Below are 18,851 nucleotides of genomic sequence, written 5' to 3'. Positions count from 1 at the left end.
CAGAGGGCTGTGGCTGAGCCCCGGGCCTCAACATTTGGGAGGCTCTTGGGAGCTCAGTGCTGCCTAGGTTGGTCTTGGCAGATGTCTGGTGGCAGAGAGGATGGCATCACGTAACTGAGTAAGGGCTCTTGTCTGTGGATGCCCACAGGCCCCTTCCTGTGTGCACTGCACAGGGACCGTGTACCCCCAACCCCCACGGTGCTTCCTTGCAGGTTGCAGGACATTGGCCCTGGAGAGGGTGCTGTGCAGGTCTAAGGACTTCAGTGTGGTCGGCTCTCTCAGGACAGGGACACTGAGGCTCCTGCTCCACCCTGACACTGAGAGTCCAATCTTGGGTGGGCTGTTCACACACAGAACTGGGGCCGGGGCTAGCCTCACTTACCACATGTCTCCATCCTGGATCGTTCTATCGTTGGGAGCCCCAGCATGTCCGTAGTGCAGTACAGCTGCATTCTCACCACTGAAAAGAGCCAGGAGAGTGGTCAGAAGCCCAGCCCTATGCAGAGGACCCTGGGAGGCTGGAGCCCTAATCTGTGGCCATGGCAAAGGATGCAAAAGGGTGCCTGGACCAGGCCCACAGCCTGGCTCACAGCTGGTACCAGGCCCTTGGTTCACACAAGTGCCACCTGGAGGGCTTCCTGGCTACGAGTGCAGCTCAGGCAGCTGCCCTCTGGGATGGGAATGTGGGCAGCACATGTAAAGAACAGAAATGGGGAGCAGTAGTTCATGGGCCTGGGGAAGGGCACGGGGAAACCCTTCTTTCCTGGTGGTAAAAGAGAGAGGGGATCTGTGGGAAGGGCCCTGGTTAGGGTGATGGAGTCAGGAAGCCAACAGTTTCTTGCTTCTCTGGTACAGAAAGCTTCCCTAATGAGCGATGCCTTTAAGAAAAAAAGGACTTTTAAGTCTTTCCAAAGAGGGGAAAAAACACCCCACCTAGGTATAATATTTATGGCCTCATTCAGGAGCCTCAGGAATCATAAAAGAAGAAATAATGATTTTTCTCTCTATCCACCAGAGAAGAGCATTTCCAAGGACTGAGATGTTCACATGTATTATTCATGTGCGAGGCCGTGCACATCAGCAGAGCCGCCCAGTTCCGTCCTGGCTGAGCAGGGCAGGACCCGAGGGGAAGGACTGGGGAGATGAGGGGGGTGAGCCTCAGAGACAAGGGGGCCACCCATGGCCACATGCCTGTGCAGTCTCACCCAGACACCCACACAGCTGTGCCTGCCCCTGGAGACCACAGAGGTGCCCTGCAGCTGCCCGACTCCTGGTGCCTCCCAGCACACAGCCATGCACAGGTGACACACTGAGCCCCTCAGCCGCAATGTGACGCATCTATAGCAACGCACACACCCACACAGGGCTAACGCCCTCTCCACCACCACCATGAAGATGGTCCCTGTGCGCCGCGTGGGGAAGCTACACACACACACACACACAAGGACACACAACTGCAGCCCCCACACTGATGCACTCCACACCTGCTGCACATGGAAGCTGCCCGGCCTGAGCCCCCAGTCTGGCCCCGTGCTTTGTGTCACCTATGCCCCCCTCACACTCAGTTCCAATGTACACCAGCTGGGGATGGGACTGTCGACAGTCTTCTTGCAGTGGGCAGGCTGGGCTCCCTCCTTCACCTGGCATCAGGCTTGGTGGGCAGAGGCCACCTCGGTTCCAGGGCTTCAGAAGTGAGACTGACTTCCAGGCTTGGTGGCAGGCACTGGTGTGGGTATGTGTGCGAAAGTGCCCGTGACCAGGGGCAGGGGAGGCCCTTCTACCTCCTCTTCCCTCTCCTGCGAGAGCCACGGTGCACCTACCTGCAGCAGATGCAGGTGTAGGAGTTATGGCGCATGCCGCCCCGGGAGTAGCAACAGTGCTGGAACAGGCTGCAAGGAGAGAGTGCTATCAGGGTGAGGTCACTGGAGCATGCAGGGCCCAGCCCCAAGTACAGAGGCTCAGCCCAGGCCCCGCTCTGCTATGTCCCCAAGATGGCCCAAGTGCCCTGCAGGAGTCTGTAAGCCCAGGGTCAGCCACAGGCCACAGAAGCACAGAGTGTGCAAGGGAAGAAGCTGGGGCCCCTGGAGGGCTCAGCCTCCAGCTGGAGGAGTTCACCAGCCTGGCTGTCCCAGCACTCACCAGGAGGACAGACAGACTGCTGGAGCCCTGGCCATGGAATATAGGCTGGGGCAGGGACCACATGTTTTTGTACAGCTGGAAGGGTCTCCTGGTGGCTCTGGGTCTAGTGGCCACCACCTGCCACACCAGGATGGGCTGGACACATGGACAAGGAGAAACCCGATCCCTTCTGCACAAGTGCTGTCCTGTGCGGCAGACAGCCTTGAGGGCAGGGTCCCTTCAGGGAGGTGGGAGGGGCAGGTCTGGGCAGCAGGCCCTGCTCCTCCCTACCTGGGAAAGCAGTCAGTCCACTCTCTGCCTGAGCAGGAAGGCCCAGCAGGTCTGGAGGGAAGGACAGAACCTTGGCCCCAGGCCCAGGGAAGTACCAGGGCAGGCCTCCAGGAGAGCTCTGCAAGCCCGGAAGAGTGATGAGCTTGCAGAGGACGATGGCCCAGCCTCAGCAAAGCCCAGCAGTGGGGACAAGTGCCTGTGGGGGCAGGGAGATGTCTCTTCATGCTGGGTCCCCCTGCCCCCTGGGGCAGTTCCTGGACATGGCTCCAGGAGCTGATGGACCAGCCTGGCCACATCAATGCTGATTCTGAAGGCAGCTGCATGACCCAGGCCTTGGAGGGGCTGAGACTGAGCCCTTCCCTACACCCCGCATGCCTCAGGACCTCAGGGCCTCATCTCTGCATGAGACCCTGAGCTCTCAGGGACTTGGCTGCTTCCCAGGCTCTGCCTTGGTCTTTAGGGCACACCAGCTGCCCAGCCTCTGCAGAATCTAGCCAAGGAGGGGCAATGGCAGCCAGCTGCCCTCCCTCCTCCCCCAAGGCCTGGGCAATAGCTTCCCTGCCAGGCCTCAGCTGGACCTGGCCCTCAAGGGGCCCTGGCTGAGAACCAGGTCCTGGCAGCCCCCACCCTGCCTCTCCAGCACCAGGGCGACTGTCTGCAGAGCAACGAAGGTTGCCCGTGGGCACACCAAGAAGCGGCCCCACTTGCCTTGCACGTTCTAGGCCTGTTTTAGAGAATGTCTGTGCGGAGGAGTTTAATCTTCCAGGCACAGTAAACACAAATTATGTATAATTGTTATGATTGGGTATTAAGTAGTTGTTATGCAGAAGCGGTTCTGTGAGATTCAATTGGCTTTCAGACTTGCCTTACAAGATAATTGGATATCTGTGAGTGCCATGCTTCCTCAACATGAAGCATGTCAGAAGCTGCTGGGGAGGTACAGTGTGGCCCCCGGTTCCCTTCTCAGATGGCTGAGGCCATGGGGATGGTAAGGTCCAATCACAGCAGCAAGGCACATTCCTACTGAGGCAGGGCAGAGGCCAGTGCCTGCAGCAGCCAGTGCTCCTGCAGCTCAGAATCGGCCTCCTCTTTACACACAAAGCCCCCACAGAGCCTCAGTGCTCCCTCCGCTGTCGGAGATACAGCCCTACTCCAACAGAAGTTAACCTCTGGGGGCCACATGGCCAAGCTCAAGGGAATGGGGACAATGGGCCTCAGCTAGGGCAGGTGACTTGTAGATGACTACAGGCGGTACTGGGATTGGCTGGCTTCAGAAAGGATAGATGGAGGGACAGCCATGCCATTGGCCAGGGCGGATGAACTAGCATATTCTACAAGAACAGAGACTAGGGTAGGTGGTTGCCCTCTCTTGCACAAGGTTCCCTGCCACAGACTCCTCTTAGGAGAGACAACCTTCCTTGTCTCCCTGGCTTCAGGGGAAGCAAAAAAGCAATTTCAAGTGCAAGGCATGGCATACAGAAGTACCTAGCCAAGGGAAGGCTGACCCAGTTTCTACCTACAAACTGCAGCCCAATCGGGGCATTTCTGCCGGCCACACTGACACTTCCCCACGGCCCCAGGGAGAGCTGGGAGGAAGAGACATCACAGGCTGAATGCTCACTCTGGCCTGGAAGAGTGTGATGTTCTTCATGCTGGACTTCAGCATCTAGTTTTGATTTAACACGTTCACAATGGGGCTGTAATTCATGTCTCACTGCCGGAGAGCTTGAACCACCCTGGTGCTACATGCATGAGTGTCCCAACTGGGTGGCTTTTTATAAGTGAAAAGACGGATAAAAATGATTAGATTCATTTGTACTACCAGTGGTCCATGATGCCTGATGGGACAGTCATGCATGTACCATGAGTGGTTCAAGCTGGCAGAACATGTTAAATCATATTTTAAACGACTTTTTTTGGTTGGTTTTTTTTTTCTTTTGAGACAGGGTCTTGCTGTCTAGTTCAGGCTGACCTTGAACTCACTTGAGACAATCCTCCTACCTCAGCCTCTTAAGTGCTGGGATTACAGGCATGAGCCACCATACCTGACTTAAATGATTTTTTCTTCCTGGACATAAAAACATACTGGTGCTTTGGGGATAAGAACAGGTAGATGAAATGAGCCACATTTTCTGCAGACTTTGGGCCTGGGATGGGATGCCCATAAAGGTATCCTAGTCCTGGGGTGAGTGTGGTATCTCAGGGGCCTGTGGAGAGAAGTGTGACACATCTGATCGAAGGGCTGAGGACTAAGCAGTGTGTGCTCCAAGCTGAGACTACAATCCTGATGTAGAGGTGAAGTGAAGTTCTATCGGAGCTCAGCAAGCAGGGGCCCCAAGAACAGAATGACCTGACTTCCCACTGCTGGCTCACACAGTGGTGGCCACAGAGGACATTGGATAAAGACCCCTCTATACCTTCAGCAAAAGTACTGCACAAACAGATGAGCATACAGAGACACATGTGCACACACAGACATATGTGTGAACACATAAGCAGACACACATACACAAATGCACACATTCATGCACACACAGACACATGTCCCTAGATAACACACATGGGCACACACATGTGCACACATGCACTGATACAAGTGAAAACATGCTCAATGACCCAAGTCCATGGCTGCATTTTGCTGCGGTCTACCAGATGCCCCCTCTGGAACCAGAGTACATGAGTGGCTGGCGGAGCAGTAGCCAGAAACCCTCTCATCTCTGCACTCAGAGGGGCTGCAGAAAACACAGCAAGAAAAGTAGCGCTCATGAGAAAGGAAGGAGAAGACAGAGGTCAGTCTTGGGGTCCTAGAAGCCTTGGCTTTAACTGCCATGTGGGGACAGTGACAAAGCCTTGGGTACATGAGAGGCTGGAGACTGCAATGAAATCGCCCATCCACACCATAAAGCTGGGACTGTAGTTCTGATGTACTTGCAGAGAAAGGGGGGACTTGGGAAAAATTCACCTGCATGAGGCAGGCAGCACATCAGACAGACAGATGTCAGCCAGAACATCAAACATATCTCCTTGGATTCATAAGCAAAGATCATGGATTTCTGGTTCAAATGTGAAAGACCTGGATGGTTTGGAAAACAGCCAAGCTGGGAAATTCACAAAAAACCTGGTCCCTGACTGTAATATCTAGAGCCCCCAGCAGGAGGTGAAATAAGTCAAACAGAACAGCCACGCACTCAACTTGGGCCAGCCAGGGTCTGCTTATGCACACTCAGACCACGTGGATACCCACAGCACATACCACACATGCACATGCGCACAAACTATCCATACAACACACCACACTTCTATACTCAGCATATTCATACAGCACACTGACACTCACACGCCATGCGGATTTACAGCCACAACAAATAGCAGGCTGAGATCCCCGAGGACTTCTGATAACAGAATCATCAGAGACTTTGAACACATGAAACAATTAATACTAAAAGGACAGTATGAGAAAAGAACAGGTGGATTTTAGGAAGAATCAAACTCAAATATCTAGAATTGAACAGTCAACAGACAGCAAGACAGTCAGGAGGTCGCCAGCCGCCGCTACCGCTGCCACCTGCTCTCCCCATAAATCAGGGATTCACACACACAGGAGAATCACAGCGTTGCACTTAGCCAGCCCTGCTCCCTCTTTCTGTCCCATAAAGTGAGGGTATGTGTGGCACACCCTAACCGGGCACTGGGGACAACTTCCCTGGCAGCAAGGGGGTTCTTGAAGGGCAGAAGGGGTTGAATTTGCCCATGTCTCAGTCAGCCAGCCTCCCATATATCTCTGCTGCCCTGCTCCCCGAAACTCTTCCTCACACAGCTGTTTTTCAACACCCTTGGCTAGAAATTTCTCCCAAACAGCCCTAGGTGGAAGATGCTTTGTATCCAGGCATAAATGAGAACCCTTAAGTAACCTGGGAGAACGTGTGCCGTGAATAACGAGGTGGGGGGAGCTGCTGCAGTGACAATGGGGAGGCCCATTTGTCAAAAGCCGCAAGTGCCCAGGCCCACATCTGCAGAAACCAGTTCTCCAGGGACAGCATCGCTGGTCCTCCCCGAGGCCCACAAATCCAGCCCGTGGAGCATTCCTGGCACAAGGCCCAGCTCCCGCTCTCAGAGGTTTATCATCTAACAGGAAGATAAGCCATTGCCCCATAAAATGCATTAGCTGCCCAAGATAAGGGCAGAAGTGCTGCCTGGGCAGCAAGGTTGGCTCAGCTATCAGTGCAAGCTGTGAGCATCAGCACCTGGGGCCAATGTGGTCAGTCAGGTGGCTTTGGTCACATTATTCACTAGGCTGGCCTTTGAAGGATCTTGGGTCCCCAAGAAGTGGACAGTGACAGGAACAGACACAAAGAGAGGAAAACACGCAGGGATGGCGGAGCCTACGTGGCCAAGCAGGGTGCTCAGGAGAGGGACAGTCTTGTTACAGCTTACAGGGGCTGGAGAGTGGGAGCGGAGGAGCGCCCTGTCCAGTCCCTTCCTGTAGGCCCTTGCCCCCACATACCCAGCCTCCTGGGACTCTGCTCAACACTGACTTGGAAGCCGAACCCTGGCTGTGTGACTTGGCAGCTGTATGGCCTCCTGCCTCTGTTTTCCCATCTGTACAAAGGGGACGATAATGGCACCTCCCTTCCACAGCTGGTAGGCCAATGCACTGACTCAGCACTGTGTGCCTGGCTCATGATGAGTACAATGTTAGGAGCTGGTAGCTACCATTGTCATTGTCAAAGGAGTCCATGGGATAGAGATCCCTCCTGCAGGAGGCATGAGACGAAGCTGTGGGCACCTAGCACTGGGCTTGGGAAATAGCCTGGAAAACCAGACAGAACCTGCACAGATCCAAGGCCTGGACCACCCACCACTGCAAAGCCTAGTGCAGCCAAGTTATCCATGGGATCCCACCGCCCCACCTCAAAGACTAGGGCACACACAGCATCTGCAGGACATTTACCAGAAAGAACGTGCACCCTTGTAGCAGCCCCAGGACCCATGCACACGAACAGGCTTCCTGCTTGATAAGGGACATATTGGCCCATTGTTCCTTCAGGCTGCCTGTGTTCCCAAGGAAAGATGACCTGGGAGTCACCTCCTCAGGATGGACCAGTGCCTTGGGTGTGTATAAAGGGGGGTGGGTAGGGAGCACTAAGTGTCTCATGATATTTTTGGCCAGGTAATAGTGCCATGCACGTACAGCTATCATCATCATCATCATCATCATCATCATCATCATCATCATCATCATCATCATCATCATCATTTTGGCAGTACTGGGAATTAAACCCAGGGCCTTTGCATGGAGCTATATCCACTGCCTTTTTAAAATTTTTATTTTTTATTTTGAAACAGGTCTCTCAAAGTCACTAAATTGGCCAGGCTGGGCTTAAACCTGTGATCCTCCTTCCTCAGCCTTTCAGAGTCTGGGATTACAGGCATGCACCTCAATGCCCAGCTCTGAGTAACTTTTAATTTGCATTTACTTTTAATTAGTGACTGAGATATTTCCTGGGTATAAATGACCATAATTATCTAATGAATATGATCTGCTTTTTGAATATCTATATACTTATTAAAGGAAATCCTTTTCAGAGGAAGAAAAACACAGTCTTAAAGACAGCCACCCTGGGATTCATCTAAAAGCCAACAGGAGGAGTGTTTCTTGCTTCCCCAAATTAGAAGCAGCAGCTATGAGAACACAGAACCAGCCCCTCAGAAAAGTTATCGGGAGGTAAACTTCTCTCACGTGGAACCAGAAGTACCAAGCGATCCTTGAATTCCCAGGGGAAGGGTGGCAGCTGTCCCCTCCTTTCTTCTTCTTCTTTCTTTTTTTGGTACTGGGGACTGAACTCAGGACCTGGCACTTGCAAGGCAGGTGGCAGCATCACTGAGCCAAATCCTCGGCTCTGCCCCCTCCTTTCTTCTGAGGTGACCAACAGGTCATCCAAAGGCTCCTGGCAAAAGGGCCCTGCACCACCCTTGTGATGCTACCTGGGAGTTCCAGCCACCTGCCCAGGGCTTTTAGCTCATGTTCTTCATGGGTCTTCTGAAGGGCAGACTCTGGGACAGGCAGGCCAAGGTCTGGACCTCTCCTTCCTCAGGCCCCTCACCCAGGTGGGAACAAACACAGAGGAGGCTAGAGATGAGCCACTACTCAGGCGGTGAGTGTATTTTAAACAAGCAACTGGTATTCACACCGTACATTACCAAGAAGGGACTGGCTTAAAGCCTTGGACTGAAACTAGCAAAGCAGGCATTATTGATAAAACTGGTGCCAGCAGGGGGCCAGCCAGCCTCACAGCACAGACTGCATGGATGTGGCAGCATTGAGGACTCAGGGGATCTGCAGTGGCACCTCTGCCTCTAGCAGCTTTCTTGGCTGCCTTGTGCTCCTGGAGTTTCCTCACTCCGTCCTCCTACTGTGCCCATCCTGGTCCTGGCCCTCAGGCTGAGAGGACTTGACCGGGACAATGCCTTTCCACCAGGACCCCCTAAGGTGCAGCCAGCACAGTTACAGGGGATGTGGGGCAGGCATCTAGGGCCTTCATGGACTGTCTCCATGTGGTCAACCAGATGAAAAGACTCTTTGGGCCCCGCCACCCACCCAGGCCATTTTCCCTGACTCCAGCTCCTGCTGAGGAGCCTCCACCAGTGCCTGTGATCTAAGGGATGGCACTAGAGGGGCGGAGAAGAGCGGGGCTTGAGACTTCTGAAGCCCTGCTCTCTACTCAGCTGAGACTTTGGGCGGGTTACACAGCCACTTTAATGGAAAAAGGTGAATAGCCCCCAGCAGCATTCTTCACTTATAATAATCCTTTCGGGGAGGAGTGTTTTTCCTACTTCACAGATGAAGACTGCAGCTTAGAGCAACGATATATTATAGTCACAGAAACCATCAAATCTGGGTTTGGGCATGGAGTCTGTTCAGGGTTTTTTCTTTTTGTACTGGGGATTGAACTCAGGGCCTTTGCATTGAGCTACATTCCTAGACCATTTTTATTTTTTATTTTGAGAAAGGGTCTTCCTAAGTCACTTGCTTGGGCTGAGCTCAAACTTGAAATCCTCCTGCCTTAGTCTCCCAGAGTGCTGGGATAATAGGACTGCACCACCACGCCTAGCCTGTGCAAGGTTTCTGACCACGAAGTTTAGGATCTTGACATGACGCCTCCAAAGCCTTAGTAAGTGGGGACTGGAATAGCATCCACCTCTGGCTTTGCTGTGAGGACTGAAGGAGATCACTCAGGGAAAGGCTTTGTGCTCCATAAATCCTGGTGGGTAGATGATGCTGTGGCTAACGCCTTCCAGGGCCCTGACCTCAGAGCTGTGCACAGAGCCCAGGCTGAGCTGAAACAGGTCTGCAAGTACAACTGGTCACACCCAGTCCAGGGCAAAGGGGCCCCTGAGGGGCTAGTGGGAAGCAGCAGCTGGTGCCCCGGGAGAGGCTGCTGGGACGCAGGGGCCCTGGAAGAGGACCCACCAACCAGAGGCAAGGACAGAGGCAAAGACTGCATTGGTCACGGCAAGAAGACAGGACTGGGACCAGGCAGGGAGAAGCAAGCAGCTCACCCTCTCTCCAAGAGAGGCCTTATCAAGGTACGAGATAATTAGCATTTTAATTGGATAATTGGGAATTCTAAATTGCCTATCTGGTATTAAGCATAACTGAGGACATAACATGACATTCAATTAAAAAAGCTCCCCCTTTATTCTTGACATGCTTGATTAGGCTGAATTTCTGAGTTCCCTGGTATCAGTTACTGGAAAAAAACATCTCCTTAGTTGTCAATGCTCTGACTGTGGCAGACTACTAATAAATTACATAAATATACACATGGAAGAGATTGTAGAAATTCTTACACAAGAAATTCTTAGAAAATACACAGGAAAAAAAAACCTAACCCATAATCTTATCACTTGACGATAACCTCTATCAAATACTTTGTTGAACATCCTTCCGGGCATTTTTAAAAATTGCATAAACAGAGATTTTAAAAAGTAATTAGTTATACACTTTTTTCCAAGTGTCATTTTTACGGAAATATGACATACATACAGGAAAGAACTCAAACCCTAAGGACATTGTCCAGCGAGCTGGAATCAACTGAGCACACCCAGGTCCCCCCTCCCCTCCCAGGCAGACACTCCTCAGGAGTGTCAGATGACTATCACGTTGTGTTTTTTTTGTAGTACTGTAGATCAAACCCAGGGTCTTCACCCTGAGCAATGTTCTCAGTCCTTTTAAAATTTTTTTATTTTGATACAAGTTCTTGCTGTGTTGCTAAGTTGCCCAGTGTGGTTTAAAGTTGTGATCCTCCTGCCTCAGCTTCCCACAGCTGGGATTACAGGCATGAGCCACTGCATCAGCTGAGGAGCCTAACTTCTAATACCATAGATTATTTTACCTGTCTTTGAACTTTCTGTAAAGGGGATCAGGCAATATGTTCTCTCGTGTCTGGCTTCTTCCACTGCTCGGCATCGTGTGTGTGAGACCCATGTGGGTGGCAGATACTGGTTGGTGGATCCTTCTGATTGCTGGGTCATTTTCCACTGGGTGAGTCTAACCCAGGGTACTTTTCCGTTCTTCTATCAGTGAACATTCGGGCTGTTTGCACATGCCAGCCATTATGAATAATGCTGCTGTGGAGATCTTGCATGGTCTTTTGGGGGCACATACACACTCACGCATCTCGCTGAGCAAACAGCTCTGAGTAGAAATGCAGTGCCTTAGGATTTTGTGTGGGCTCAGCTTTAGTGAAGAAAGCCCATGAGTCCTTCCAGTCCTTCCAGCCCACTGATCCATTGTCTGATAGTTTCCACCACTTCACACCTGCGCCCAGGGCCCAAACTGAGCTGAGACAGGTATGCAAGGGCAGACAGCCCTACCCAGTCCAGGCTGAGGTCACTGCTAAAGAAAGAACATGTTCCTTGTCAGGAGACATGGCCTCCTATGTCTATGCTGCTTTTATTTTTAACGCTGTTACTATGTCTAGAATTGTGCAGCTTCTCTCCATTGCCACTTCTCCCTCCATGGTGCAGGCCACACCTGGTCTTGTCTGATCACTGGCAATAGTGGTCTGGCTGGCCTCCCTGCTTTAACCCTTGTCCCCTACAGAGTATGCTCAGCAAAGGGATCCTTTTAGAACTGACATAGGATCACAAGGTTACCCTGCTCATACCCAACCATGGCTTCTCAGCAGCCCACCTCTCTCTCACTCCCCCATCTCATCTGATCTTCTAGTCCACAGCCCCCCCCACACATACACTACTCCTGACCAGCCAGGCTAGCTCCCACCTCAGGGGTCCTGGATGAGTCCTATTCTCTCTGTCCAGAGGGTCTGTCCCGGGACCCACAGCTTGCTCCCTCTCTTTTATTAGTGCTTTTTTTTTTTTTGGTACTGAGGATTGAATTTGGGACCTTGTGCTTTCAAGGCAGGCAGCGGAATCACTGAGCTAAATCCCCGGCCCACTCCCTCTCTTTTAGATCCCTCCCGCAATGTCTCCTTCACAGGGAGGCCTGTCCCGAGTCCCAGAACAAAGGGCATCTTGTTCCTGCTTTAACTCTCTCATCCATCCATCCATCCATCCATCCATCTACATATCCATCCACCCAACCTTATCATCTCTGTATCTCTCACTCATCTATCTACATACCCCCTTGACCATCCATCCTTGGCATCTATTTCTGTATCTCTCTCTCATCATCTACCTACCTGTCCATCTGACCATCCATATATCCATCTCTACCATCTACTATCTACTTCTTCATCTGACTGACCATGCTTGCATCAATCCACCCACCCTCTCTTGTCTACCTGTTCACCCAGAGCCCAGATTGGTGCTTGGAAAACAGGAGGTTTTCAGTATGTTTTTGTTGAGTGACTGAATAATTCCGAATAAGTACAGCTGGGTGTACCACAGCCTACATGCTGTCAGATACCTAGGTTACTTTCACAACTGTGTTATGATGGACATTCATGACCATATGCTTTTTCACTGTCATCAGATAAAATTCCTAGAAGTGGAGTTACTGAGCATATATACATTTTCCAGTCTCAAGGCATGTTTTGCAAAATGGACCCCAGAACACTCACATAGATGTTTCAAGGTCCTGAATGGTACACTTCAGGGCCTGTCTTCCAAGAGGACTGGGAATCAAGCTGGCAAAGTGCAAAGTATTTCAACTGTTTCATTGATAAATTGGCAAGTGGGAACATGCTTATATGCTTATTCCTCACATTTATTCCTTTCTGAATGGCTTGTTCCTTTTTGAAAAATGTGAATGTTCATCTTTTTCTTATTGATTCTTGAGGGATTTATATATGAAGGATACTCGGCAGTGGTTTTGCCTATCATCTATATAACAAGTTTCTCCCTTTGCCCTTTAATTTTCTTTCTGGCATTTCTAGACGGATAATTTACATTTTTATTGATCACATGTGTTACTGTTTTTTCTTTATGGATCCTTCTTTTGGCATTAAATTTAAGAAGGCTTTTCCCACCCTATGATTATATACATTCTGCCATCTTTGTAGGTTTTCTATTTCACACCTTATCAATCAGCCTTGAGTCAGTGATGAGTCACGAGGTAGAGCACTGTTTTATTTTTTTTGCTAAATGATCCTAGCACAATGGCCTAGAGAACTGTCTTCTTAAAATGAATTCTGCCAGGTGTGGTGGTGCAAATCTGTAATCCCAGCACTTGGGAAGCTTAGGCTGGAGGATCGCCATGAGTTCGAGGCCAGTGCTATGAGTTTGAGGCCAGCCTGAGCTACATAGTGAGTTCAAGGCCAGCCTGCACTACAAAGCAAGACCCAGTCTCAACAAACAAACAAACAAACAAACAAACAAGATGAATCCTTTACACGTGAAGTAGCTTGAGGCTACTCAGTCTATTCTTGGGGCTGCCAAGACAAAGTCTAGCCTCTCCCCAGTGTAGACATGTTCTAACCTTTGCTAGTACCTTCTTTGCTGATTATCAGAAAGAGGGACAGGACACATGGGGCAGGGTACCACGATGGTGCTTGGGAGGATGACAACAATGAGGAGGAAGAAACTCAAGGGTCCATAGCACCTGGCTCAAGTGGGGAATTCTAGGTCTGTGAATACAGACCCTTTTGGGGTCTGAAACCCTGAACAACTGAGGAAATCCTGTATGGGAGAGCCCTGGCTTTGGAAGGCCCTGGAAGATGAATATAAACACAAGTGAATTTGCTGACTGTTCTCTGCCTGACTCTCAGGTCAACATCTGCTCACACCTGACTCCATCTCACTGGTCATGCTAACTTCAGCAAGAACACCTTGCTTGGACCTAAAACCTCAAACTCCTCCTTTTCAACTGGTCCAGGCTGCTGAAGGAATCACCCAGAGAGGTCAGACCACATGACTGGGATGCAGAAAGGCTCTTCACAGGTTGGGACATGATCCTAGTTTATTTTATTACCAAAGGACATCTGTACCCGCCTTCTGCCTTTTCTAGGAGAAAAGCCAGGGACACAGAGAGCTCCCTGGGGAAGTGACTGGGGGTGGGGGAGGGCAGGGGCTTCCTTTAAGCTAAGGTTGCTAAAAGCATGAGGAGAATCCAAGAGAAGACATTATGTGTGCTCTGAAAAACATATTTACTTCATGCATTAAATATTCATTTTAAAATGTTACCTTCCATTTATACTGGCAAATTAGTACTTAGGGTTTCACTCATGACGAGGGTAAAAAGCTTTTCTTTAAAAATATTTAAATGAAAAAAAAAAGAAGTCAACTTAAATAAAACTAGTAAGCAGATAACAGCAGATGTGGAATGCAGATTTGGCTGAGACCATGAAAGTGTCATGTGAATGGCTGATGCTGGGGAATTCTACTCTACGGTTTCTTTGAGAAAAAGCCTGGGTTTAGTTCTGGATGGGAGGACTTTGGCTGGGGATCTCCCCAAGTTCCCCTTTGGCAGCTACAAAGATGAGTCAAGCAGAAGCTAAGTTCTTTGCTGTGTCCAAGCCTGCTCCTTTCCCCAGCTCCACCACTGGGGGACACCAGGCCAATGAGGACCCCTCAGGCAAAAGGCCCTTCAGTTCACAGATCCTGGGGTGATGAGAGAGAGGCATCAGGGAATGAATCCAACTTCAGTAAACCCAGCTGCTGAGGGCTTTGGGCAAGCAGATGCCAAGCCTGTATAAGGATGCTCTGCCCCCATACCAAGAGGAGGCTTAGTGTGGTGCTTCTCTGCAGCCCAGAATACTGGCAGGAGTCTTGCTTGGCAATGTTTCTGTGCTCTCTCTCTCTTTTTTGAGAGTCTCACTGTATAGTTCAAGCTAGCTCTGAACTTACTATACACCCCAAGCTGGCCTCAAACTTGCTGTGATCCTCCTGCCTCAGCATCCTAAGTGCTGTCATTACATGTGCTACCACACCTGGTTTCCACCTGCTTTATTTAACAGCTCCTCATGTGGCTGGGTCATTGGATGAAGGTGGTCAGGGCACTGACCGTCTCTCTTGGGTACACCAAACCCACAGCTGTAAAGCACCACTTGTGCCCGGGGCCGCCCCCTCCACCTAGAAGGGTCCTTGGAGGCTCTCACACTCCATTTCCTCCCTCTAGACAGAGAAGCAAAACCTGAGATCCTCCCCAAACATATTCCTAAAATACTGAAACTGAAGGAAAGAAGCACACCAAATACCACCTAGTACAGACAGTTCAGGAGCCAGAAACCATCCTTTTAAGGGAAGAAAGCACTTTGCTGTTTGAATCCCTCTAGGATGTTTGTTTCACTTTGAAAGAGGTTAGCACTACTTTATTTCTAAATATTGAATTCCTTTCTCAGCCTTATAATCTTAAAAATATTTCACAAATATGTCATTTCAGAAATAACTCTCTTGGGAAAAGGCTGTTTTAGATGAATGCCTGAAGCACAGACTTGTCCTTTCCAGGCCAAGACCCAGCTCTGGGGAATTCCCTGCTGCCCATACGACTGCATCCCAGTTACTCTGCAGTCAAATGCTCTACCACTGAGGTATACCCCCCTCAGTTACTCTGATCCATCTTCTGGGTCCCATGACCACATCTTCCCTCCCAGCTCCCCCTGCAGGAGGGGTGCAAGAGAAGAGGCAGGCCTTACAGCCATCACATCTGCGTCCATATCAACCACTCCAGGCATTGTTAGCACAGGACTTCATGCAGCAGGAAGCCAGGTCACCCCCAGACTGGAGGGACCCAGGAGGGGCTGTGTCCCTGGCAGCCTGAATACCCAGCCTCCCGCTGGAAGCAAAAACTAGTTACTAGCCGGGAGGGTGAGACTGAGGTTACTATGAAAGCTGCCTTTTTCTTCTTTGAAAAGGTTCTTCTAAGCATCCAGGAACCAGAAAGCCGAGGGCTGAGCCAGACCCGAACAGGAGGGAAGTCAAGGCCTCTTCTGCCAGAGCCAGGCCAGGGAGGGTCCCGGGCAGGGAGGGCCCTTTCCACCCTGTGTGCGCGGGCTCCTCTAAGGAGCCTTCTTGTCCCGCTCACATCTCTGAGCATTAGTTTAGGCACACTTGGCCGAGGAAGCAACACGAATACGATGAATACGATGATTTATGATAATAAATGAAAGCTGTGGTCACGATGCCCCTACAGAAAGACCAGCTTTGAAAAGCGGAGTTGCTGCTGCCAGGGCTGGGGTGGGGCCAGGGACTCTCTGGGGTATTCGCCGGATATTCGGCAACCGTTCCCAGAGAACCCATCAGAGGGGTTCAGCCAGGGTTCAGAACAGGGAGGACACGCTCAGGGAGCAGACGCCGTTCTTTCCAGGGCCGGGGGGCATGAGGACATCTACAGGTGCTCCCCTACCATCCCCGATCTGGGACAGGATGGCTACTCTGGGCCCAGGGGATGCGAGAGGTGACTGAGAACTAAGTGCCTTGAACTTTCCTCCTGCTGACATCCCAAACACAGGAAGTGGGTTCTAGAAAATATTCCTAACAGGGGGATGCCAGAGACTACTCCCATGAATTAAAAAAATTTTAAACTTAAGTCTATTTATCAATGGTTAATTAATAAGGTCTAAGTCCTCTGATGACAGAATGATTAAACTGTTTTTGAAATAATCCATTTTTAATTAAAACACCACCCTTCCTTGGTTTCTGGATGTATTCAAAAGGAATCCTGTGCAGATGTCTTGTTTTTAAATACACATAATACAAAGCCAATAATTAGAAAAAGTCATGCTTTTAATTATATTTTAATTATTCTTTGCTCACTAATGCAAAGTTAAATATTCTTGTGTTATGGTACTAACATAACTAACACTGCTCACTGAAGCCAGCAGACTGCGGGATTTCTTCAGTATGAGAAATCCCACTGCAGCGGTCTGTGCAGCAGAAGGAGTCTTGTAGGAGTCTACGCCTCGTCCTGGCAGACAGAGGAAGCGCTCTGCTGAGCTCTGGCCCCATAGGCATCCGGGGATGTGATGAGGGTCTGGGGCCCATCCTGCCCGGCTGCAAGGCAGGGAAGTCCCTAGACTTCTCCACTCCCAGCCGGCATACTCTCTGCAGCATCTCACCAAACTGACCCACACAAGCCACCAAATGCACCACTCAAATTCAGAAAACTCATAAATGCCAAGGAAGAGGGAGTCACACTCATGTGAATCATGTTTTCCTATCTGCTCTGCTGGACACTCTGAGGAGCCTGGGCATTCACACTCCTGTCCACTGTACCTTGTGCTCTCCCTTTCAGGAACAACCCCAGTACCCCTCCAGGACCTCTCCCTGGGATCAGCATGCCTCTCCTCACTGCTCCCTCTCCTCACCCATCTCCTGGCCTTTAGCTAGGTCCCTTCTTGGCCCACAGCCCATGTAGGAGGTGGTGGATGGAGGGCTATCAATAGATTCTCAAGTAGCTGGCATTCCCAAGGGGTCTCGGGAGCTGGTAGGAAGGCACCGTCACTTCCTGCTCCTTTCCAATATTACCACCCAGCATCCACCCACACACCAGGCCTGATTACACTCTCCAGAAACCTCCCTGGGTTCCCACAGGTGACCTCCCCCTCCTGACACCACCTAAAGCCCTTCATAGGTCAGCCCTGCCCCCAGTCCTATCCACAGAGCTTTTGCCCTGCATGTGGCTGACCACAGCACTGTCTGTTTTCCCTACCAGTCTTCAAGTGAACTTCCTAGAGGCAGGCCCAAGTCACCCCATACCCAAGGCTCAGCATAGAGAACAGCACCCAGTGGGTGCTCAGTAAGCAACAGATGAAAGGGTCACCGACAGCAGGAAGAAGAGGCTGAACAAATAAAATGACCTAAACAACAGTCACATGCATACACATAGCCTAACTTCACCTGTCCAGAAGCAGTCCTGGGTATCGATCTGGCTCTAAGATTCCCACCCCATCTCCTTGGTCTGGGCACATTTCTGAGACTCTGAGGTTAGGCTGGGACTGTGTGACTATTTTCTGCCAACAGGAATAGGAGAGGAAGCAACACGTGGCTTTTAAGAATGGGTGTGAGGGGCCGGGGATTTAGCTCAGTGGTTCCGGTGCCTGCCTTGCAAGCGTAAGGTCCGGAGTGCGATCCCTGGTAATAATAAAAAAAAAAAAGAATGGGTGTGAGTTCTCTATGTTCTCTCTCTTGCTTCTCAGAGCGGGGCAAGAAGTCGCCTTGAGTCATGCTGGAGCCAATGCCAGCCTCAGACTGCAAAATGAGCAAGAAATAAACCTCACTGTGCTAAGCCACTGAGAGTTCAATTTGTATTATTACTGCAGCAGAAGCTGTCCTAGGCTCATACATGTGGAAATTTAGAATATGCTGTATTTTAAATCACTAAGGTAAAGATATTATTCTACAGACCACAGTAATGTTGTTAGGGGCAGAAAAATCAGAATCCACGCTTACACATTACCCCTCCCCACAATACTATTCAACCTCTGAGAAACTTACAGAGCGATAGAGCTGCCTCCTCACCAGATCACTGATAGGAAAAAAAATCTTTTCCTCTGTCAACTGGTCCCAATACAGAATGCCTCAAAATGTGTATGCATCCAGGAGGTTGGAATATCCTCTTAAAATCATTCTCTCAAAAACAAAAACATCTCGGCCCTCTCCCATCTTGAACTAGTGCAAGAACCCAGATTAAGAATCAAACAAAGCTTGATATCAGCAAGGATCCTACAGTAGCCTGGAGAAAGTCACATTTATTTTGGCTAGGTCCTATGGCTGTAGGTAAGATATAGTGGCCACTCCTGAGAAGGAGTCAAGTATTGAACCTGCCCCCCAAATTTAAAAATAGAAGAAAAAAAGGAGGGTAGGTGGGTGGGAGACACTGACTGTAAAGGTAGTTCCTTGCTCACATCATGGGAAAAATGGATATAGGAATTTACCTGAATTATTATCTCATCTACTTTGGGGATCAAGACACCATGCAAACAAGACCTGGGCATATAGCTGGAAAGTGAGAGATTCTCTGGCCTTCTGTGGGCAAAGGA

General features: G+C 50.3%; 1 protein-coding gene across 1 annotated transcript in view; it reads right to left on the bottom strand.

Annotated features, from left to right (window-relative positions):
• Pepd (peptidase D) overlaps window positions 1-18,851 on the bottom strand; it is a 121,774-nt gene that overhangs the window by 22,767 nt on the left and 80,156 nt on the right. The window contains exons 10-11 of the mRNA XM_004858914.3: window positions 1,821-1,889; window positions 383-460 (exon numbers count right to left, since the gene is read on the bottom strand). Coding sequence (XP_004858971.1) covers window positions 383-460; window positions 1,821-1,889 — 147 coding nt within the window. The remainder of the gene's footprint in view (window positions 1-382; window positions 461-1,820; window positions 1,890-18,851) is intronic.

This window comes from Heterocephalus glaber, unplaced genomic scaffold (genome assembly GCF_053883595.1).
Source record: "Heterocephalus glaber isolate CG9 unplaced genomic scaffold, H.glaber_assembly_v1.0 deba00001561, whole genome shotgun sequence".
NCBI classification, from domain to species: Eukaryota; Metazoa; Chordata; class Mammalia; order Rodentia; family Bathyergidae; genus Heterocephalus; species Heterocephalus glaber.
This window is presented reverse-complemented; position numbering and strand designations above follow the sequence as displayed.